The sequence below is a fragment of the Bombina bombina genome, chromosome 4 (genome assembly GCF_027579735.1).
Source record: "Bombina bombina isolate aBomBom1 chromosome 4, aBomBom1.pri, whole genome shotgun sequence".
NCBI classification, from domain to species: Eukaryota; Metazoa; Chordata; class Amphibia; order Anura; family Bombinatoridae; genus Bombina; species Bombina bombina.
The window spans coordinates 234,633,597-234,658,145 of record NC_069502.1 but is presented as its reverse complement, the minus strand read 5'-3'; the positions used below and the strand labels follow the sequence as shown (position 1 = coordinate 234,658,145).

Here is a 24,549-nt window from a genome sequence, read left to right as displayed (position 1 = left end):
TCAACAATGGGACCAAGTGGGTCCAACTGACCCAGGCAGCATTTGACAAGAGGCAGCACTTCAGTGACTGAGTCAGTCACTGCCAGACCCAGACCACTCCTGTCCTCTGTCTTAGTAGGTGAAGTCACAGGCTCCCAGCAGCATAACCTAATTATGCACAAATACACATAACAGTTCAGGGGTGACATTTAAGGTGAGACAAGTGTATCTCTTCCCTTACTTCCTTCCCACTTATTGTGCAATTATACATAAGCATTGGTTGCATGCAGGAAGGCAAGCTTAGTAAGGTCAGTGACAAGGCTAGTAAGTTGATATGCTAATCAGTAATGTTACTACTAGGGGGGTGTCATTGCATTCTCTGACCCAGGCAGCACAATATCTTGACCTGGCCCTGCATTGGAGTTACACTTGACTCCAATCTGTCCTTTATTACCCACATGTCTTCACTCTCTTCATCCTGCAGCAACCACCTACGCAATATTTCTAAAATGTGTTCATTTCTTAGCACTGACATAACTAAGCAAATAATCCACTCCCTTGTAAAGTGCCCGATTCGACTACTAGAATAACATACTCACTGGCTTTCCTCTCTCCCACCTCTCCTCCCCTTAAATCCATCCTAAATTGACCCTCAATTCCTCTTTACCTCTAAAAAAATAGTTATTATATTTTGCACTTACCAATAAAGTAGTTGTTCCCAATTCCTAGCACCTCTTCAGGAATAACAAGGCCCCCAGGTGCCTGAAGCAGGGTGATGCTTCTCCCATCAACAAGGGAACATTGGTTGAAGCCTCCAGCTGTCACCTTCCACAGCAGGATGAGGGATGCAGTGACATCCTGTGAGATCCTAAAAACATGCAGATCAGGGAAATGTCACAAATGTTGCTGATTTCAGACTAGTTCTTGCTATCCCTGGCAAACAAAGAGTTACTAAGCATTAATGCAAAGTCACCAAATTTATTGCTGCAGATTTACAGTTAGTGACCTATTTTAGAGACAATAGAATGTTTTCAAATTTTCTCCACCATGTTAAGTCCTCAAAGTCTCTAAGGATTTTAGATTCAGCATAAATCCCCAGAGAGAAAGAGAAGAAAGACAAAAACAGTAAAGAGAAACTAATAAAGGAAGAAAATTGTCAAGAAGCTGTAAGTAGCAATTATATCAAATAAAAAATGAAATGTATGAAAAATGGGAAGGTGAAAAAACATAAATTATGCTTACCTGACAATTTCCTTCTGTATGAGGTGAGTCCACGGCATCATTCCTTACTGTTGGGAAATACTGAACTTGGCCACCAGGAGGAGGTAAAGACACACCAGCCAAAGGCTTAAATACTCCCCCACTTCCCTCATATCCCAGTCAGAGAAATCAGGGTATAAAAACAAATATCGGTCCACCCATCGGAGTATACGGGTGGGGGCCATGGACTCTCCTCATACAGAAGGAAATTAAATTATCAGGTAAGCATAATTTATGTTTTCCTTCACAATATGAGGCGATTCCACAACATCATTCCTTACTGTTGGGAAAACTATACCCAAGCTTTAGAGGACACTGAATGATAACGGGAAGGGTAAAGAAAAGGCAGACCCTAATCTGAGGGCACCACAGCCTGTAAAACCTTTCCCCCGAAAGGTTTTAGCCGAAGCAAAAAGTCAAACTTGTAGAATTTTGAAAAAAGTATGTAAGGAGGACCAGGTAGCCGCCTTACAAATCTGATCCATAGAGGCCTCGTTTTTAAAGGCCCAAGAGGAAGCCACCGCTCTAGTGGAATGAGCCGTAACCCTCTGAGGAGGTTTAAGTCCAGTTGACTCGTAAGCTAAGCGTATAACACTCCTCAAACAAAAAAATAAGGAAGTCGTAGAACCCTTCAGACCCTTATGCTTCCCAGAATAGATAACAAACAAGGAAGAAGTTTGCCTAAAATCCTTAGTAGCTTGAAGATAAAACTTCAAAGCTCAAACCACATCCAGATTATAAAGTAAACATTCCTTCGAAGAAGGATTAGGACATAAGAAAGAAACCACAATCTCCTGATTGATGTTATGATCAGACACCACCTTAGATAGAAAATCCAAGCGGGTACGAAGGACAGCCTTATCAGTGTGGAACACCAGATAAGGAGGCTCACATTACAAGGCAGCCATTTCAGAAACTCTGCGTGCCAACATAATAGCTAAAAGAAAAAGAACCTTCCAGGACAACAATTTGATGTCAACCGAATGCATAGGCTCACACAAAACCCATTGTAAAAACTTAAGAACAAGATTCAAACTCCAAGGTGGAGCGTTAGATATAAACACAGGTCTGATCCTAATCAGGGCCTTAACGAAAGATTGCACGTCAGGGAACTCTGCGAGCCTCTTGTGCAGCAAAACAGAAAGGGCCGAAATCTGTCCCCTCAGGGAACTGGGAGAAAGGAAAGAATCCTGGAAGCCTTAACCTTATATCAGGCTAAACCACGCTCTTCACACCAGAATAAGTAAGCTCTCCACACCTAATGATAGAAGCGGCGAGTAACAGGCTTATGAACCTGGCTAAGACTAAGTGTTAAATCTCCACACAGTCAGTCTCAGAGAATCTAGATTTGATGAACAAAAGGACCCTGTTCCAGCAGATCCCTGCCACAGGGTAACTTCCACAGAGGAGATGAGGACATCCCCACCAGGTCCGCGAACCACATCCTTCGCAGCCATGATGGAGCAATCAGTATCACTGATGCCCACTCCTGCTTGATTCGGGCCACTGCACAGGGAAGAAGTGGTAACAGCAGAAAAATTTACATTAGATTGAACCTCTAAGGCACCGCTAATGCATCTATTAGCTCCGCCTGAGGATCCCTGGAACGTGACCCATATCTGGGTAGCTTGGAATTGAGCCAGGACGCCATGAGATCTATCTCCAGCGTCCCCCACCTGTTGCAAATCTCCGCAAACACCTCGGGATGGAGAGACCATTCCCTTGGATGATAGGATTGTCTGCTGAGGAAATCCGCTTCCCAGTTGTCCAAACCCGGAAAATGGATTGCTGACAGCGAGCAGTTGTGGGCCTCCATCCACTCCAGAATCCGAAATACTTCCCTCATTGCTAGGGAGCTCCTCGTTCCCCCCTGATAGTTGATGTAAGCCACCGAGGTTATGTTGTCTGATTGGAATCTGATAAACTGGGACAAACCTAGAAGAAGCCAAGCCTTCAGAGCATTAAAGATTGCTTGAAGTTCCAAAATGGAGGAGAGATTCCTCCATTTGGGAGGAGAGATCCACAGGCCCTGTGCCTTCCTGGCACCCCAAACAGCTTCCCATCCTGATAGACTTGCATCCGTAGTCACAATCTCGCAGGATGGTCTGAAGAAGGATGTCCCTTGGGACAGGTCCTATCTGGGACCTGTGTGCTGGATTCCACTTTCCTTTGCTGATCTGGACAGAGCCACCAGGAGAGTGATCTCCTCGACCGGTTGTCCAGAGAAATCTGTTGAGACAGATCCGAATGATCGCCGTTCCACTGTCCCAGCTGAAGTGGTCTGAATGGAATTTGGCAAAGGGAATGATGCCCATGAGACCAATCACCTCCATACTCCGAGCCACAGAGGGCCTGAAGGAGGTACTGGGAATAAGAGAACTCTTTTCTAAGTTTATCTTCCACCCATGAGAAGAAAAAACAGAAGAGATCTTGAATGGTCTTCTGCCAGACGACAGGATGGTGCTTGAACCAGAATATCGTCCAAGTATGGCACTACTGCTATACCTCTGGTTCTGGCCACTGCAAGCAGAGCCCCTAGAACCTTCGTAAAGACTCTTGGAGTAGTAGCTAGACCAAATGGAAGTGCAATAAACTGGAAGTGCTGGTCAAGGAATGCAAACCTTAGGAACTTGAAGTGTTCCTTGTGTATTGGAACATGAAAGTAAGCATCCTTCAGATCTATAATGGTCATGAGCTGTCCTTCCTGGACTAAGGGAAGGATGGACCTTATCGTCTCCATCTTGAACGAGGGGACATATAGGAATTTGTTTAAGCACCTTAGGTCCAGAATCGGGCGGAAAAATCCCTCCTTCTTTGGGACCACAAAAAGGTTTGAATAGTACCCCAGACCACTTTCTGCAAGAGGTACCGGGACAATGAATACTAGGGAGGAGAGATCACTCACGCACCCCAGAAAGGCTTCTCTCTTTTCTGGCCTTGAAGACAGGTTTGAGAGGAGGAATCTGCCTTTGGGTGGATGAGACTTGAAACCTATCTTGCATCCCTGATCGATGACCTCCAGGACTCACGGATCTTGCACGTCCCCAAACCAAGCATCTGAAAAGAGTGACAGTCTGCTCCCTACAAGGTCCAGAGCCGGATCGGGGGCCGCCCCTTCATGCCGACTTTGTTTCAGCAGGCTTCTTGCTCTGCTTGGATTTATTCCAGGATTTATTCCAGGACTGAGTCGGCTTCAAAGTCCCCTTGGATTGCTCTGGTTTTGTGGAGGGCTACTGACATTGGGATTTATCCGAACGAAAGGAACGAAAATTAGGACCTTGTCCCTTAGGCTTGTTATTCTTTTCCTGCGGTAAAAAGGCACCTTTGCCTCCAGTAACCGTGGAGATAATCAAGTCCAGGCCTGAACCAAATTGAATCTTTCCCTTAAATGGGAGGGAAAGAAGTCTTGACTTAGAAGTCATATCTGCAGACCAGGACTTCAGCCAGAGTGCCCCATGGGCTTGAAAAGAAAAATGTGAAGCCTTGGCATTCAGGCAAATAATTTGCATATTTTCATTACAAATAAAATAATTAGCCACCCTTAAGGCCTTAATTCTTTCCTGGATCACGTCGAGGGGACCCTCCACCTCAATCAATTCAGATAAGGAGTCGCACCAGTAAGTAGCCGCTCCAGCAACCACAGCAACAGCCGCTGCCAGTTGAAAGCAAATATCCCGTATGTAAACATCTTTCTTAACAGAGTTTCAATCTTCTTATCCATGGGCTCTTTAAACGATGAACTATCTTCAAGCTGGATAGTAGTGCATTTAGCAAGCATGGAGATAGTGCCATCCACCTTGGGGATGAAACCCCACAACGGGAACACATTTTTAAAAGAAGAAGAAGGGGAAAATGAAGAACCAATTCTTTCCCATTCATTCTTAATAATGTTTGCCATCTTTACGGGAACCGGGAAAGTTTGTGGAACAACCCTGTCCTTGTAGACCTTATCTAATTTAGGAATCAAAGGTTGCTTTGGGCTCTGGAACCTCTAATGTAGCCAAAACATTCTTCAGCAGAAAGCGTAAATGCTCAATCCTAAATCTAAAGTCTGGTTCCTCTGCAGCTGGAGGCTTAGAGGCAGCAGATTCCTACCCAGGAAGAGCACCCTCTGAAGTATCAGAGGCTCCTTCATCATCGGATAATCTTGTATCAGATAAATCCAATAAGCTAGTAGATGACCCCTGGGAAGGATAGCAATATTTGACCTTTCGCTTGCCCTTAGCAGGGCGAGGTAAAGCACTGAAGGCCGCAGACACTGCAGTCTGGCGGTAAAAGGGCGCCCTCCAGATGGAGGATTAGGAGTGCTACGGGAAGCTGCATGTGTATTAGGAGATGACTGTAGGGTGCGCACCTCACGGGACGGAGACTCCTCAGAGGTGGAAGGCTCAGTGGTATCAAACATATTAACTTTCTTTGACATGATTACTTTATCAAGGCATGGGGAAGATAATTGAGCAGGAAGGTATACCGTTGACTCCTCACAATATAGACAGGTATTAGACTTAGGTAAAGAGGGAGTACCCTCTAACGCATCAGAATCCTCCATAGCTTGCGCTAACAAAGTAGACTATTGATTACTAAGAAAACACAGCACCTTTATACCCCCAATGGCTGGGGCACTCACCACCTCCTATGACCCAGGCCAAACAGAGACACCACTTCTTCTCCGGTAAACCGCTCGGTCAGGAAAGAGGAAATAAGTGTGACCACACCCAGTCATGTGGTGCACAATGCAGGACCGCCCCTGCTATACAGCTGCATTCCTTACTTGTGGGAAACATATACCCAAGCTCTAGAGTACACGGAATGCTAACGGGAAGGAAAAAAGAGAGGCGGACCCTAATCTGAGAGCACCACAGCCTGCAAAACCTTTCTCCCGAAGGCTACTTCAAAATTTGGAGGCCTCATTTTTGAAGGCCCAAGAGGAAACCACTGCTCTCGTAGAATGAGCAGTAATCCTCAGAGGAGGCTTATGTCCTGCTGACGCTACGCTAAACGGATGACACTACGGAGCCAAAAAGATAAGGAAGTCAAAGAGGCCCTCTGACCCCTACGCTTCCTGGAAAGGAGAACAAACAGCGAAAGAAGTTCTTCTAAATTCCATCGTGGCCTGAACTTCAAGGCACAAACCACATCCAGAATTACGTTATAAACGTCCCTTCGACGAAGAAGGATTAGGACATAAGAAAGGAACCACGATCTCTTGATTGATGTTGCAAAATGACACAACCTTAGGAAGAAAACCTAACTTGGTTGGAAGAGCAGCCTTATCAGCATGGAAAGCCAGATAAGGAGGAACGCATTGCAAGGCAGCAATCACAGATACTCTGTGCACCAAAGCAATAGCCAGAAGAAAAGGAACCTTCCAAGACAACAATTTATTGTCTACTTCATGCATAGGCTCCAACGGAGCCCGTTGCAAAACTTTAAGAACAAGATTAAAACTCCAAAGAGGAGCAATAAATCTAAACAGAGGTCTGTACCTAGCAGAGCCTTAACTAAAGACTGCACATCTGGAGGCTCAGAGAAACTCTTGGGCAGTAACACAGACAGGGTTGAAACTTTCCCCTCAGAGGACTTGCAGAAAAGTTCTTCTCCAGTTCATCCCGGAGAACAGAATAAGTAGGTCCTCCACAACTTATGATAGATGCGACGAGCAACCAGCTTACAAGCTCGAATGAGAGTAAAAATAACTCTCTCAGAAAACCCTCTCTTGGCTAGGACTAAGCGGGCATTTTCCACGCAGTCAGTCTCAGAAATTCTAGACATTGATTAACAAAGAGACCTTGGTCAGCAGATCCCTGCGACAAGGTAACTTCCATGGAGGAAATAATGACATCCCCACTAGATTTGCGAACCATATCCTTCGCGGGCCAAGACAAAGCAATCAGAATCACTAACGCCTTCTTGATTCGAGCCACTACACTAGAAAGTAGTGGCAATTGCCGGGAAAAATAAATTAGATTGAACCTCCAAGGCACCGCTAATGCATCTGTTAGCTCCGCCTGAGGATTCCTATACCTTGACCCATATCTGGGTAGCTTGGTATTGAGACATCATAAGATCCTCCTCTTGCAAATCTCAGCAAACACCTGGGATAGAGAGACCATTCCCCCGGATGAAAGTATTATCTGCTGAGGAAAACTGCTTCCCAGTTGTCCACACCTGAAATGTGGATCGCTGACAGCGAACAAACGTGGGTCTCAGCCCACTCCAGAATCAGAGATCCTTCCCTCATAGCTAGGGAGCTTCTCGTTCCCCTGATGTTAGATGTAAGTCACGAGGTTATATTGTCTGATTGGAATCTGATAAACTGGGACAAACCCAGCAGAGGCCAAACCTTCAGAGCATTGTATATTGCCTGAAGATCCAAAATGAGATCGGGAGGGAGCTTTCCTCCTGAGTCCAAAGGCCCTGTGCCTCCCTGGCACCCCAAACAGCTCCCCATCCTGACAGACTCACAACCGTAGTCACAATCACCCAGGATGGTCTTAAGACGGATGTCCCTCGGGACAAATGATACAGACAAAAACCCCAAGAGAGCGGTTGTCTTGATCGGAGGTCCAGAGAAATCTATTGAGACAGATCCGATGATCGCCGTTCCACTGCTTTAGCATGCATAGTTGCAACAGTCTGAGGTGAAACCTGGCAAAGGAATGATGTCCATGCTGGACACCATGAGACCAATCACCTCCATACACCGAGCCACAGATGGCCTTAAGGAGGTCTGGAAAATAAGACATGTTGAAGTTAGCTTGCAACATCTCTGGTTCTAATATCGTACACATGAATTCTGTCCTGGTACTTGACACAAAAGAACTCTCTCTATTTATCTTCCATCCATGGGATTGAAGAATACAGAGGAGAGATTCCAAATGGTCCACTCTTCGAAAAATTTTTTGGAGCCGTAGCTAGACCCAACGGAAGTGCAAAAAACTGGAAGTTCTGGTCCAGGAACGCAAACCTTAGGAACTGGAAGTGGTCCTTGAGGATTGATACGTGAAGGGAGCATCCTTCAGAACTATCGTGGTCCTGAACTGCCCTTCTCAAACAAAGGGAAGAATGGACCTTATCGTCTCCATCTTGAACAAGGGGACATATAAAAACTTGTTTAAGCACTTTAGGTCCAGAATCAGATGGAAAGTCCCCTCCTTCTTTGTTTTGAATAGTATCCCAAACCTCTCTCTGCGATAGGCACCGGGACAATAACTCCTAAGAGGAAAAATCCCGTATGCACCCCAGAAAGGCTTCCCTCTTTCCTGGTCAGAAAGACAGGTTTGAGAGGAGGAATCTGCCCCTGGGTGGCTGAGAACAGTTTGTCCCCTACACGATCCAGAAGAGGACTGGGGACCGCCCATTCATGCCGACTTAGACTCAGCGGGCTTCTTGCTCTGCTTGGATTTATTCCAGGACTGAGCCAGCTTCCAAGAGCTCTTGTTTTGCTCTGGCCTAGTGGAGGACTGCTGACATGGGCTTTATCAGAATGAAAAGAACTAAAATTGTCCCTTAGACTAATTCATAATCTCTTGCGGTAGGAGGGCACCCTTGCCCCCTGTGACCGTGGAGATAATTGAGTCCAGGCCTGGACCAAACAAAATCATTCCCCGAAAGGGGAGGGAAAGAAGACTAGAATTTGAAGTCGCATCTGCAGATCATGACTTCAGCCAGAGCGCGAAGGGCCTGAACAGAAAAAGCTGAAGCCGTAGCATTCAGACGAATAATCTGCATATTATCATCACAGATAAAAGAATTAGCAACCTCAAGGCCTTAATTCTTTCCTGAAGAACGTCGAGAAGACCCTCCCCCTCGATCAAATCCCGTAAGGAGTTGAACCAATAGGTAACTGCTCCAGCAACCGCGGCAATAGCCTCCGCCAGTTGACAAACAAATATCCCATATGTTGAAACATCTTTCTTAACAGAGTTTCCATCTTTTATCCATGGGCTCCTAAAACGAAGAGCTATTCTCAAGGGGGATAGTAGTACGTTTAGCAAGGGTGAAGATAGCGCCATCCCTTTTAGGGACAGAACCTCACAACTCCATAGAGTCCAGGACCAGGAACAATTTGTTAAAGAGAGAAGAGGGGAAAGAGAAGACCAATCCTGTTCCATTCATTCTTAATAATATTCGCCATCTAACAGGAGCAGGGAAGGATAAGGTACCACCCTATCCTCAAACTCTATCCAATTTAGGAATCAAAGGTTCATCAGGCAGTTTGGCCTCTGGAACCTCTGAATTTGCCAAAAACTTCATTTAGAAGAAAGTGCCAATTCCTAAAACTAAAGTCTGGTTCCTCTGCAACCGGAGGTTTAGAAGCAGCAGACTCCCACTCAGAATGTTCATACTCTGAAGTCTCAGAAAGAACTTTATCCTCGGATAACCATATCAGTTAAATCCAATAAATTATCTGATGTTCTCTGGGAAGGAGTGCAAAATGTAACCTTTTGCTTAAGCTTAGCAGGGCGAGGTAAAGCATTAAAGGCTGCAGACGCCGACGTCTGAACTGCGCAGTAACGTCTGGTGAAAAAGAGGTCCCCTCCAGATGGAGGATCAGCAATGCTACATGTGTAGAGAGAGAAGAATGTAGAGTACACATCTCACTAGATGACAACTCCTTAAGGCATATGGAACATAATTGAGAGGTCGGATCTAAGGCCTCCTCACAATATAAATAGGAATTACTCTTTAGGAATAGAGGGAGTACCCTCTAAAGTAACAGAATCCTATGTCGCTAGTGCAATAAGCTGAGAACTATAGAAAATAAAATAATCTTATTTTATTCCCAAATACGGCACCCTTATACCCCAATGGCTGGGGGATTCCCAACCTCCTATGACCCAGACAATACGGAGATTTACGACTCCTCTCTGATAAACACCCGGTCAGGAAAGAGGGAATGAAAACTGCGCAATGGAGGACTGTCTCTGCTATGAGAAAAAAGGCGCCAAACTTGTAAGCTGCACAGCTCACAAAGTGAAAGTGAAACCTGTATATTCCATAACAGCCTATGAGCCCATAACATCTCACACATAAAAGCAGCATAAAATAAACATATAATATTATCCATTATACATGAAGTTCAATCCTATTGGCTGATCCAATCAGCCAATAGGATTGAGCTCGCATTCTATTGGCTGTTCCAATCAGCCAATAGAATGCAACCTCAATCCTACTGGCTGATTGGATCAGCCAATAGGATTTTTCCTACCTTAATTCCTATTGGCTGATAGAATCCTATCAGCCAATCGGAATTCAAGGGACGCCATCTTGGATTACTTAATTTAAAGGAATCTTCATTCTTCGCTTGGACTTCGTTTGAAGAGGATGCTCCGCGTCGGCTGGATTGAAGATGGACTCGCTCCGGATGGATGAAGATAGAAGATGCAGTCTGGATGAAGACTTCTGCCGCTTGGAGGACCTATTCTGCCCGGATCAGATGAAGACTTCTGCCCCTCTGGAGGTCCACTTGTGCCCGGCTGGGTGAAGACATCTCAAGGTAGGGTGATCTTCAAGGGGTAGTGTTAGGTTTTTCTAAGGGGGTATTGGGTGGGTTTTAGAGTAGGGTTGGGTGCGTGGGTGGTGGGTTTTAATGTTGGAGGGATTTGTAATTTTTTTACAGGTAAAAGAGCTGATTACTTTGGGGCAATGCCCCGCAAAAGACCCTTTTAAGGGCTATTTGTAATTTAGTATAGGGTAGGGAATTTTATTAATTTGGGGGGCTTTTTTATTTTATTAGGGGGATTAGATTAGGTGTAATTAGTTTAAAAAAATTGTAATTTTTTTTTATTTTCTGTAATTTAGTGTTTGTTTTTTTTGTACTTTAGTTTATTTAATTTAATTGTATTTAATTGTAGGTAATTTAGTTAATTAATTTAATGATAGTGTAGTGTTAGGTGCAATTGTAACTTAGGTTAGGATTTATTTTACAGGTAAATTTGTACTTATTTTAACTAGGTAGTTATTAAATAGTTAATGACTATTTAATAACTATTGTACCTAGTTAAAATAAATACAAAGTTGTCTGTAAAATAAATATAAACCCGGACTTCCGGTGGGCGGAGCTAGCGGCTGGCAGCAGGGGAGAAGAGCTCCGTAATCCAGCTCAGTATAAACATTTTTGCTGCCAGTCGACTTTCCCCACGACATTGCCTTGTTGGGTAATTGTCCAGCGAACCCCAACTGGCCAAGATCTGACCGTGAAGGGCCGAAAATCGCCCTTGCACTGGGAGGCATTTGACACTGCGCCATGCCGCGCAAACAGCAGTAATCACGGACGCCATCTTGGAGGAGCCCTCCCCATCCCCATAAACGTCTTAGCTCAGATGGAGCTCTACGATCATACGGCCCTGAGGGAGGCTGCAGGGAGGTCCGGGTAAATATAGCAGCACTGCATGTGACCGGGTAGGCGGTAGTAACCGCTCAGACAACAGCTGTGGCAGACCGGCATCTAGATAATAACTACCTCAGGGGGACCATATATGCGCATATAAGATACCTATTGAACAGACTAGACAGCCTCAAATGTTTTGCAAACTGAGACAGGAGGTATTAACTACCCCAGCCTGCTTTACCTGAGAAGAGACATAACACTATACAAACTTGCTGACACTTTGGGGACTGAACTTTTTATTTCCTACAGTGACCAATAACCTAACATTGCAGCAGCTCATATAATATCCTAATAGCTGTTTCAAAGCATAATCAAATTTGTGTTTATCTGAGGGTGAATTGCATTGGAATCCATACTATTGGGGTGCTGTGAATGAGACCACCAATCTTTGCCCACATTACAACTTGCTAAATTAGCCACAAGCTATTTGTAAATTCACAAGCACTACCACATTTAATTCCTAAAACATCCTCCAGTCCTAACACAACAACGCCACCTAGTGGTGTCAACATATAGGTCTAAATATTTATCTGAACTTTGATATTATATTCTTCTCACCCACTGCACTTCATATGAAGGTTGATAAATAATTCAAACCTCTCTCTAATACATCAGGGGGCAAGATGTCTTCAAAATCCAAACAAACAGATAGGAGACAGCGACACACTGCAGAGATAATTGAAAACCCTCCATCACCAAGTTCCTCACATTTAACTATTGGTGACTACTCAAACTTGTTGCAAGAATTAAAATCCTTTTTTCTGCCCAAGATGGAATCTCTCCAAGCAGGTATGGACACTCTAACCAGAGAAGTGCAACAATTTTCTACAAGGATTAATCAGGCAGAACAGAGGATTTCAGACATGGAAGACCGTCAAAACAACACTTCTACCTCCCTCAGACAACTACTACGTCAAAATCAAGCTCTACAGGACAAGGTAGATGACCTTGAGAACCGTAGCAGACGCAACAACCTTCGCATAATTGGAGTCCCAGAAAATATTAAAAAACAGAATTTATGTTTACCTGATAAATTACTTTCTCCAACGGTGTGTCCGGTCCACGGCGTCATCCTTACTTGTGGGATATTCTCTTCCCCAACAGGAAATGGCAAAGAGCCCAGCAAAGCTGGTCACATGATCCCTCCTAGGCTCCGCCTACCCCAGTCATTCGACCGACGTTAAGGAGGAATATTTGCATAGGAGAAACCATATGATACCGTGGTGACTGTAGTTAAAGAAAATAAATTATCAGACCTGATTAAAAAACCAGGGCGGGCCGTGGACCGGACACACCGTTGGAGAAAGTAATTTATCAGGTAAACATAAATTCTGTTTTCTCCAACATAGGTGTGTCCGGTCCACGGCGTCATCCTTACTTGTGGGAACCAATACCAAAGCTTTAGGACACGGATGAAGGGAGGGAGCAAATCAGGTCACCTAAATGGAAGGCACCACGGCTTGCAAAACCTTTCTCCCAAAAAATAGCCTCAGAAGAAGCAAAAGTATCAAACTTGTAAAATTTGGTAAAAGAGTGCAGTGAAGACCAAGTCGCTGCCCTACATCTGATCAACAGAAGCCTCGTTCTTGAAGGCCCATGTGGAAGCCACAGCCCTAGTGGAATGAGCTGTGATTCTTTCAGGAGGCTGCCGTCCGGCAGTCTCGTAAGCCAATCTGAAGATGCTTTTAATCCAAAAAGAGAGAGAGGTAGAAGTTGCTTTTTGACCTCTCCTGTTACCAGAATAAACAACAAACAAGGAAGATGTTTGTCTAAAATCCTTTGTAGCATCTAAATAGAATTTTAGAGCGCGAACAACATCCAAATTGTGCAACAAACGTTCCTTCTTCGAAACTGGTTTCGGACACAAGAAGGCACGACTATCTCCTGGTTAATGTTTTTGTTAGAAACAACTTTTGGAAGAAAACCAGGTTTAGTACATAAAACCACCTTATCTGCATGGAACACCAGATAAGGAGGAGAACACTGCAGAGCAGATAATTCTGAAACTCTTCTAGCGGAAGAAATTGCAGCCAAAAACAAAACTTTCCAAGATAATAACTTAATATCAACGGAATGTAAGGGTTCAAACGGAACCCCCTGAAGAACTGAAAGAACTAAGTTGAGACTCCAAGGAGGAGTCAAAGGTTTGTAAACAGGCTTGATTCTAACCAGAGCCTGAACAAAGGCTTGAACATCTGGCACAGCTGCCAGCTCTTTGTGAAGTAACACAGACAAGGCAGAAATCTGTCCCTTCAAGGAACTTGCAGATAATCCTTTCTCCAATCCTTCTTGAAGAAAGGATAGAATCCTAGGAATCTTTACCTTGTCCCAAGGGAATCCTTTAGATTCACACCAACAGATATATTTTTTCCATATTTTGTGGTAAATTTTTCTAGTTACAGGCTTTCTGGCCTGAACAAGAGTATCAATCTGAGAACCCTCGCTTTGATAAGATCAAGCGTTCAATCTCCAAGCAGTCAGCTGGAGTAGGACCAGATTCGGATGGTCGAACGGACCTTGAACAAGAAGGTCTCGTCTCAAAGGTAGCTTCCATGGTGGAGCCGATGACATATTCACCAGATCTGCATACCAAGTCCTGCGTGGCCACGCAGGAGCTATCAAGATCACCGACGCCCTCTCCTGATTGATCCTGGCTACCAGCCTGGGGATGAGAGGAAACGGCGGGAATACATAAGCTAGTTTGAAGGTCCAAGGTGCTACTAGTGCATCTACTAGAGTCGCCTTGGGATCCCTGGATCTGGACCCGTAGCAAGGAACCTTGAAGTTCTGACGAGAGGCCATCAGATCCATGTCTGGAATGCCCCACAGTTGAGTGATTTGGGCAAAGATTTCCGGATGGAGTTCCCACTCCTCCGAATGCAATGTCTGACGACTCAGAAAATCCGCTTCCCAATTTTCCACTCCTGGGATGAGGATTGCAGACAGGTGGCAGGAGCGAGTCTCCGCCCATTGAATGATTTTGGTCACTTCTTCCATCGCCAGGGAACTCCTTGTTCCCCCCTGATGGTTGATGTACGCAACAGTCGTCATGTTGTCTGATTGAAAACGTATGAACTTGGCCCTCGCTAGCTGAGGCCAAGCCTTGAGAGCATTGAATATCGCTCTCAGTTCCAGAATATTTATCGGTAGAAGAGATTCTTCCCGAGACCAAAGACCCTGAGCTTTCAGGGATCCCCAGACCGCGCCCCAGCCCATCAGACTGGCGTCGGTCGTGACAATGACCCACTCTGGTCTGCGGGAGGTCACCCCTTGTGACAGGTTGTCCAGGGACAGCCACCAACGGAGTGAGTCTCTGGTCCTCTGATTTACTTGTATCTTCGGAGACAAGTCTGTATAGTCCCCATTCCACTGACTGAGCATACACAGTTGTAATGGTCTTAGATGAATGCGCGCAAAAGGAACTATGTCCATTGCCGCTACCATCAAACCTATCACTTCCATGCACTGCGCTATGGAAGGAAGAGGAACGGAATGAAGTATCCGACAAGAGTTTAGAAGTTTTGTTTTTCTGGTCTCTGTCAGAAAAATCCTTATTTCTAAGGAGTCTATTATTGTTCCCAAGAAGGGAACTCTTGTCGACGGAGATAGAGAACTCTTTTCCACGTTCACTTTCCATCCGTGAGATCTGAGAAAGGCCAGGACTATGTCCGTGTGAGCCTTTGCTTGAGGAAGGGACGACGCTTGAATCAGAATGTCGTCCAAGTAAGGTACTACAGCAATGCCCCTTGGTCTTAGCACCGCCAGAAGGGACCCTAGTACCTTTGTGAAAATCCTTGGAGCAGTGGCTAATCCGAAAGGAAGCGCCACGAACTGGTAATGCTTGTCCAGGAATGCGAACCTTAGGAACCGATGATGTTCCTTGTGGACAGGAATATGTAGATACGCATCCTTTAAATCCACCGAGGTCAAGAATTGAGCTTCCTGGATGGAAGGATAGTTCGAATGGTTTCCATATTGGACGATGGAACCTTGAGAAACTTGTTTAGGATCTTGAGATCTAAGATTGGTCTGAACGTTCCCTCTTTTTTGGGAACTACGAACAGATTGGAGTAGAACCCCATCCCTCGTTCTTTTAATGGAACAGGATGAATCACTTCCAGAAGATAACCTTGGGAGACTATTTCTAGCGCCCAAGGATCCAGAACATCTCTTGCCCAAGCCTGAGTGAAGAGAGAGAGTCTGCCCCCCACCAAATCCGGTCCCGGATCGGGGGCCCGCATCTCATGCTGTCTTGGGAGCAGTGGCAGGTTTCTGGCCTGCTTTCCGTTGTTCCAGCCTTGCATTGGTCTCCAGGCTGGATTGGCTTGAGAAGTATTACCCTCCTGCTTAGAGGACGTAGCACTTGGGGCTGGTCCGTTTCTGCGAAAGGGACGAAAATTAGGTTTATTTTTGGCCTTGAAAGACCTATTCTGAGGAAGGGCGTGGCCCTTGCCCCCAGTGATATCAGAGATAATCTCTTTCAAGTCAGGGCCAAACAGTGTTTTCCCCTTGAAAGGAATGTCAAACAATTTGTTCTTGGAAGACGCATCCGCTGACCAAGATTTTAACCAAAGCGCTCTGCGCGCCACAATAGCAAACCCAGAATTTTTCGCCGCTAACCTAGCCAATTGCAAGGTGGCGTCTAGGGTGAAAGAATTAGCCAATTTAAGAGCACGAATTCTGTCCATAATCTCCTCATAAGAAGAAGAATTACTAATAATCGCCTTTTCTAGCTCATCGAACCAGAAACACGCGGCTGTAGTGACAGGGACAATGCATGCAATTGGTTGTAGAAGGTAACCTTGCTGAACAAACATCCTTTTTTAGCAAACCTTCTAATTTTTTATCCATAGGATCTTGGAAAGCACAACTATCTTCTATGGGTATAGTGGAGCGCTTGTTTAGAGTAGAAACCGCCCCCTCGACCTTGGGGACTGTCTGCCATAAGTCCTTTCTAGGGTCGACTATAGGAAACAATTTTTTAAATATGGGGGGAGGTACGAAAGGTACACCGGGCCTGTCCCATTCTGTATTAACAATGTACGCCACCCGCTTGAGTATAGGAAAAGCTTCGGGGGGCCCCGGGGCCTCTAGGAACTTGTCCATTTTACATAGTGTTTCTGGAATGACCAGATAATCACAATCATCCAAATTGGATAACACCTCCATAAGCAGAGCGCGGAGATGTTCCAACTTAAATTTAAAAGTAATCACATCAGGTTCAGCTTGTTGAGAAATTTTTCCTGAATCTGAAATTTCTCCCTCAGACAAAACCTCCCTGGCCCCCTCAGACTGGTGTAGGGGCCCTTCAGAAACAATATCATCAGCGGCCTCATGCTCTTCAGTATTTTCTAAAACAGAGCAGTCGCGCTTTCGCTGATAAGTGGGCATATTGGCTAAAATGTTCTTGATAGAATTATCCATTACAGCCGTTAATTGTTGCATAGTAAGGAGAATTGGCGCGCTAGATGTACTAGGGGCCTCCTGTATGGGCAAAACTGGTGTAGACGAAGGAGGGGATGATGCAGTACCATGCTTACTCCCCTCACTTGAGGAATCATCTTGGGCATCATTTTTACTAAATTTATTATGACATAAATCACATCTATTTAAATGAAAAGGAACCTTGGCTTCCCCACAGTCAGAACACAATCTATCTGGTAGTTCAGACATGTTAAACAGGCATAAACTTGATAACAAAGCACAAAAAACGTTTTAAAATAAAACCGTTACTGTCACTTTAAATTTTAAACTGAACACACTTTATTACTGCAATTGAGAAAAAGTATGAAGGAATTGTTCAAAATTCACCAAAATTTCACCACAGTGTCTTAAAGCCTTAAAAGTATTGCACACCAAATTTGGAAGCTTTAACCCTTAAAATAACGGAACCGGAGCCGTTTTTATATTTAACCCCTTTACAGTCCCTGGAATCTGCTTTGCTGAGACCCAACCAAGCCCAAAGGGGAATACGATACCAAATAATGCCTTCAAAAAGACTTTTCTATGTATCAGAGCTCCACACACATGCAGCTGCATGTCATGCTGTTCTCAAAAACAAGTGCGCCATACCGGCGCGAAAATGAGGCTCTGACTATGATTAGGGAAAGCCCCAATAGAATAAAGTGTCTAAAACAGTGCCTGCCGATATTATTTTACAAAAAATACCCAGATTAAATGATTCTTCAAGGCTAAATATGTGAAAATATGATCGATTTAGCCCAGAAAATGTCTACAGTCTTAATAAGCCCTTGTGAAGCCCTTATTTACTGTGTGAATAAAAATGGCTTACCGGATCCCATAGGGAAAATGACAGCTTCCAGCATTACATCGTCTTGTTAGAATGTGTCATACCTCAAGCAGCAAAAGAGTGCTCACTGTTCCCCCAACTGAAGTTAATTCCTCTCAACAGTCCTGTGTGGAACAGCCATGGATTTTAGTAACGGTTGCTAAAATCATTTTCCTCATACAAACAGAAATCTTCATCTCTTTTCTGTTTCAGAGTAAATAGTACATACCAGCACTATTTTAAAATAACAAACTCTTGATTGAATAATAAAAACTACAGTTAAACACTAAAAAACTCTAAGCCATCTCCGTGGAGATGTTGCCTGTACAACGGCAAAGAGAATGACTGGGGTAGGCGGAGCCTAGGAGGGATCATGTGACCAGCTTTGCTGGGCTCTTTGCCATTTCCTGTTGGGGAAGAGAATATCCCACAAGTAAGGATGACGCCGTGGACCGGACACACCTATGTTGGAGAAATAAAGATTTATTGGAGTTCACAGCACTAACATTTCCTAGGCTCTTAGGCACAGACCGTCTTCCACTGGATGTGGAAAGAGCCCATCGTATTGGTCCAGACAACGGTCTCTCTACTACTACATCAGCCAGGCCCTGGCAAGTTATCTTCAAGTGTTTAAACTACCAAGAAAAGCTCACATTACTAAGGGCTTACAGATCACATAATGCAGATGTCCTATTTGAGGGGAAGAAACTCTTGCTATTTCAGGACTTTTCCGCTGAAGTGTCTAAAATGCACAAGGAATTTGCCCCCTACTGCTCTCAACTATATGAGGAGGGCAGACAAGTAGCGCTCTTATATCCCGCTAAACTTAGACTTCAAACCCCCAAAGGTGCTAAGTTTTTCTGCTCCCCTAAAGAGCTGAAATCCTACCTGGACGCAGAAAAACAACAAGCCGAAGCATATGGCTTGTAATATTTCAAGACATTGTAAGACTTTTTTAGGACGGAAGGTCCTGGACTTAAGTGCCAACTGGCACAAGAAGACTGGGGGGCTGCCGACCCCCCCATCATCAATACTGTTAATAACTTCAGGAAATCTTTCTTTCTGGACAATGCTTTGTCTCAAGAGTGGGACTTGCTAGGAAGAGAGGCCTCTACTCCTGGGGCAATTATACATACTCCACTGGGAGATAAGTTAACTGACATTGTTGTTGTTGATTATGTTGTTTATTTTGTTTTTCTTTATATAGTTTATATGCTCGGCCTCATTTATGTCAGGATTTCTTTTCTACACCTGTGGTATCTAGTAGTGAGTAACCTCTGTAATTTTCTGCGACAAAAATACTCCTGGCCTACATATCTTGAACTTGTCATATGTACTAACCATTCTTTGTCTTTAGCAGGAAACATTGTGGCTGTGCATGGCGTATGGGCTGACTGGGAACTGACATTCAAACTAAAGACCAATACCTCTTATCAGCTACTCTTCACTAATGATGTCCGTGAGTCTTTTCCTCTATTACATTACACACAGGGTCATACATACAGTAACACCTTAGTTCTTCACACCCTTCCTCCATGTATTTGGCCTAGACACCTTCGAAATTTTGCTGATGACACCAACTTGCTTCTCCACCAACAGGCATATCCGCTGACTTTATCCCCTCACCAATTAACCTTATGACCGCAAACCTTAATATGGTATCTTGGAATGTAGGGGGAATAACATCCCCAGCTAAGAGGAGTAAAATCCTCCAATACCTTAATTCGATACATGCGGATATTGCATTTCTGCAAGAAATGCATCTCACTGCAGAGGAACATGAAAAAGTAAAGATAAGATGGGTAGGGCAAATTATATACTCTCCGTCAGAAGGGAGGAAATGCGGGGTGGCGATCCTAATACGTAAAAAACTACCGGTGACCTTTTCCAACACAAATATTGATAGACAAGGACGCTACATTTTTACCTCACTTCATATCCACACCCATACTTTCCAATTGTGTAATGTATATGGTCCAAATCACTCTGACCAGATTTTCTGGTCCTCCTTACAATCACTCATTGCCCAACACTCTGATTCGCCAGTAGTAGTAGGGGGAGACTTTAATATGGCGCAGGCCCACCCATTGGACATATTTTTGGACCCATCCCACCCTAACATAAAGAGGGGAACCCACTCCAAACACAAAAAAGAAACGCAAATTATAGCTATGTTCAGAGATGGATTGGGACTACACGACCTGTGGAGATCTCAACATCCAGACCAAAGGGACTATACGTGTGTCTCTAAGATGCACCACACTTTCTCAAAAAATTTACTATTTTCTTACTTCTCCTCAAATCACCCCCAATATACTGAACACATCTATCCTCCCAATCACGATATCAGACCATGCCCCCATAAGATTAGTACTCCAACCTTCTAGAATAGAATCCCATAAAAAGACTTGGAGGTTTCCCTCCTATCTATATACCAATGCGGATTTTAGACAACATTTGAAGGCTTATTGGCTAGAATACACTTTTGACAACAAGCAACATAGAACTAATCCTGACTTATTCTGGCATGCCTCCAAGGCGGTGATCAGGGGCAAAATCACGGCATACACAGCTCACCACTTCAAATCCCAAAAGAAGGTCACCACACAACTCCTATCAGATTTGACTACTGCCTATAACACCTACCTAGCTAACCCCACAGGGACGAATCGCCAGAGATACTACGATGCTAAAAAAGATAGAGACACACACTTACAAATTCTTGACCATAAATTTAATTTGCACAGGCAGGGTAGGTTTTACCATCACGGAAACAAAGCTGGCAAACTCCTAGCAAACTTAGTGAGACTCCACACACCCAAATCCATTATTACCGCAATTAAATCGGGGGAACACCTTAAAACAGACACTAAGGACATAATGCAAGTGTTTACAGCCTACTACAAATTCCTGTACAAATAGCTTGTAGCTGAAGACATGCATAATGGATGAATGGGGGACAATTCCATTTAATAAACTTAACCAACTGGTGTCTTCAGTGCTCAAACGCTTAATAAGCGTTATTAAAAGAAAAGGTGATGTTACACAGTGGTAAACAGTCGACTGTCCCAACTTTTTCGGAACGTGTTGCAGTCATCAGATTTGAAATTAGTGTATATTTTTAAAAATACATTAAACTCACAAAGTAAAACATCAAATAATGCATTAATACTCGCCTAGATTTAGAGTTCTGCGTTAGCCGTCAAAAGCAGCGTTAAGGGGTCCTAACGCTGCTTTTTACCGCCCGCTGGTATTTAGAGTCAGTCAGGAAAGGGTCTAACGCTCACTTCCAAGCCGCGACTTTTCCATACCGTGGATCCCCTTACGCCATTTGCGTATCCTATCTTTTCAATGGGATCTTCCTAACGCCGGTATTTAGAGTCTTGGCTGAAGTGAGCGGTAGACCCTCTACCGACAAGACTCCAGCCGCAGAAAAAAGTCAGTAGTTAAGAGCTTTCTGGGCTAACGCCGGTTTATAAAGCTCTTAACTACTGTGCTCTAAAGTACACTAACACCCATAAACTACCTATGTACCCCTAAACCGAGGCCCCCCCACATCGCCACCACTCTAATACATTTTTTTAACCCCTAATCTGCCGACCGCACACCGCCGCAACCTACATTATCCCTATGTACCCCTAATCTGCTGCCCCTAACATCGCCGACACCTATATAATATTTATTAACCCCTAATCTGCCCCCCCAACATCGCCGCTACCTTACCTACACTTATTAACCCCTAATCTGCCGACCGGACCTTGCCGCTACTCTAATAAATGTATTAACCCCTAAACCGCCTCACTCCCGCCTCAAAAAGCCTATAAATTAAATCTTATTAACTAAAGTATTCCTATTTAAAACTAAATACTTACCTGTAAAATAAACCCTAATATAGCTACAATATAACGAATAATTATATTGTAGCTATTTTAGGATTTATATTTATTTTACAGGTAACTTTGTATTTATTTTAACTAGGTACAATAGCTATTAAATAGTTATTAACTATTTAATAGCTACCTAGTTAAAATAATTACCTGTAAAATAAATCCTAACCTAAGTTACAATTAAACCTAACACTACACTATCAATAAATAAATTAAATCAATTAACTACAATTACCTACAATTATTTTTACAAAAAATAAAAAAAAGATTACAAGAATTTTAAGCTAATTACACCTACTCTAAGCCCCCTAATAAAATAACAAAGCCCCCCAAAATAAAAAAAATTCCCTACCCTAATCTAAATTAAAATAGTTAACAGTTCTATTACCTTACCAACCCTTAAAAGGGCTTTTTGCGGGTCATGCCCCAAAGAAATCAGCTCTTTTGCCTGTAAAAAAAAAACAATACCACCCCCCAACATTACAACCCACTACCCACATACCCCTACTCTAACCCAAACCCCCCTTAAATAAACCTAACACTACCCCCCCTGAAGAGCTCCCTACCTTGAGTCGTCTTCACTCAGCCGAGCAGCGATGGACCAAAAGAAGACATCCGGAGCGGCAGAAGTCTTCATCCTATCCGGGCAGAAGAGGACATCCGGACCGGCAAACATCTTCATCCAAGTGGCATCTTCTATCTTCATCCATCCGACGAGGAGCGGCTCCATCTTCAAGACCTCCGGCGCGGAACATCCTCTTCTACCGGCGACTACCGACGAATGAAGGTTCCTTTAAGTGACGTCATCCAAGATAGCGTCCCTCGAATTCCGATTGGCTGATAGGATTCTATCAGCCAATTGGAATTAAGGTAGGAAAAATCTGATTGGCTGATTGAATCAGCCAATCAGATTCAAGTTCAATCGGATTGGCTGATTGGATCAGCCAATCCGATTGAACTTGAATCTGATTGGCTGATTCAATCAGCCAATCAGTTTTTACCTACGTTAATTTCTGATTGGCTGATAGAATCCTTGGATGACGTCACTTAAAGGAACCTTCATTCGTCGGTAGAAGAGGATGTTCCGCACCGGAGGTCTTGAAGATTGACCCGCTCCTCGTAGGATGGATGAGGATAGAAGATGCCGCTTGGATGAAGATGTTTGCCGGTCCGGATGTCCTCTTCTGCCCAGATAGGATGAAGACTTCTGCCGCTCCGGATGTCTTCTTTTGGTCCATCGCTGCTCGGCTGAGTGAAGACGACTCAAGGTAGGGAGATCTTCAGGGGGGTAGTGTTAGGTTTATTTAAGGGGGTTTGGGTTAGAGTAGGGGTATGTGGGTGGTGGGTTGTAATGTTGGGGGTTGGTATTGTGTTTTTTTTACAGGCATAAGATTTCTTTGGGGCATGCCCCGCAAAAAGCCCTTTTAAGGGCTGGTAAGGTAATAGAGCTGTTAACTATTTTAATTTAGATTTTTTTATTTTGGGGGGCTTTGTTATTTTATTAGGGGGCTTAGAGTAGGTGTAATTAGCTTAAAATTCTTGTAATCTTTTTTATTTTTTGTAATTTAGTGGGGTTTTTTTTTGTAATTTAGTTTAGTTTATTTAATTGTAGGTAATTGTAGTTAATTGATTTAATTTATTTAATGATAGTGTAGTGTTAGGTTTAATTGTAACTTAGGTTAGGATTTATTTTACAGGTAATTTTGTAATTATTTTAACTAGGTAGCTATTAAATAGTTAATAACTATTTAATAGCTATTGTACCTAGTTAAAATAAATACAAAGTTGCCTGTAAAATAAATATAAATCCTAAAAACACAATTTATGCTTACCTGATAAATTTATTTCTCTTGTGGTGTATCCAGTCCACGGATCATCCATTACTTGTGGGATATTCTCATTCCCAACAGGAAGTTGCAAGAGGACACCCACAGCAGAGCTGTAATATAGCTCCTCCCCTAACTGTCATAGCCAGTCATTCGACCGAAAACAAGCCGAGAAAGGAGGAACCATAGGGTGCAGTGGTTACTGTAGTTTAAATTTAAAAATTACCTGCCTTAAAATGACAGGGCGGGCCGTGGACTGGATACACCACAAGAGAAATAAATTTATCAGGTAAGCATAAATTGTGTTTTCTCTTGTAAGGTGTATCCAGTCCACGGATCATCCATTACTTGTGGGATACCAATACCAAAGCTAAAGTACACGGATGAAGGGAGGGACAAGGCAGGTACTTAAATGGAAGGAACCACTGCCTGTAAAACCTTTCTCCCAAATATAGCCTCCGAAGAAGCAAAAGTATCAAATTTGTAAAATTTTTAAAAAGTATGAAGCGAAGACCAAGTCGCCGCCTTGCAAAGCCTCATTTTTAAAGGCCCAAGTGGAAAGCCACAGCTCTAGTGGAATGACCTGTAATCCTTTCAGGAGGCTGCTGTCCAGCAGTCTCATAGGCTAAGCGGATTATGCTTCTTAGCCAAAAAGAAAGAGAGGTTGCCGAAGCCTTTTGACCTCTCCTCTGTCCAGAGTAGACAACAAACAAAGCAGATGTTTGACGAAAATCTTTAGTAGCTTGTAAGTAAAACTTTAAAGCACGGACCACGTCCAGATTGTGTAATAGACGTTCCTTCTTCGAAGAAGGATTAGGACACAAGGATGGAACAACAATCTCTTGATTGATATTCTTGTTAGATACCACCTTAGGTAAGAACCCAGGTTTGGTACGCAGGACTACCTTATCCGTA

At 43.7% G+C, this 24,549-nt stretch overlaps 1 protein-coding gene across 1 annotated transcript in view; it reads right to left on the bottom strand.

Moving 5' to 3' along the window:
* The window catches only part of DNER (delta/notch like EGF repeat containing), a 556,690-nt gene that overhangs the window by 285,165 nt on the left and 246,976 nt on the right, over positions 1–24,549 (bottom strand). The window contains exon 4 of the mRNA XM_053709836.1: positions 681–847. Within this exon, the coding sequence (XP_053565811.1) occupies positions 681–847 (167 nt within the window). The remainder of the gene's footprint in view (positions 1–680; positions 848–24,549) is intronic.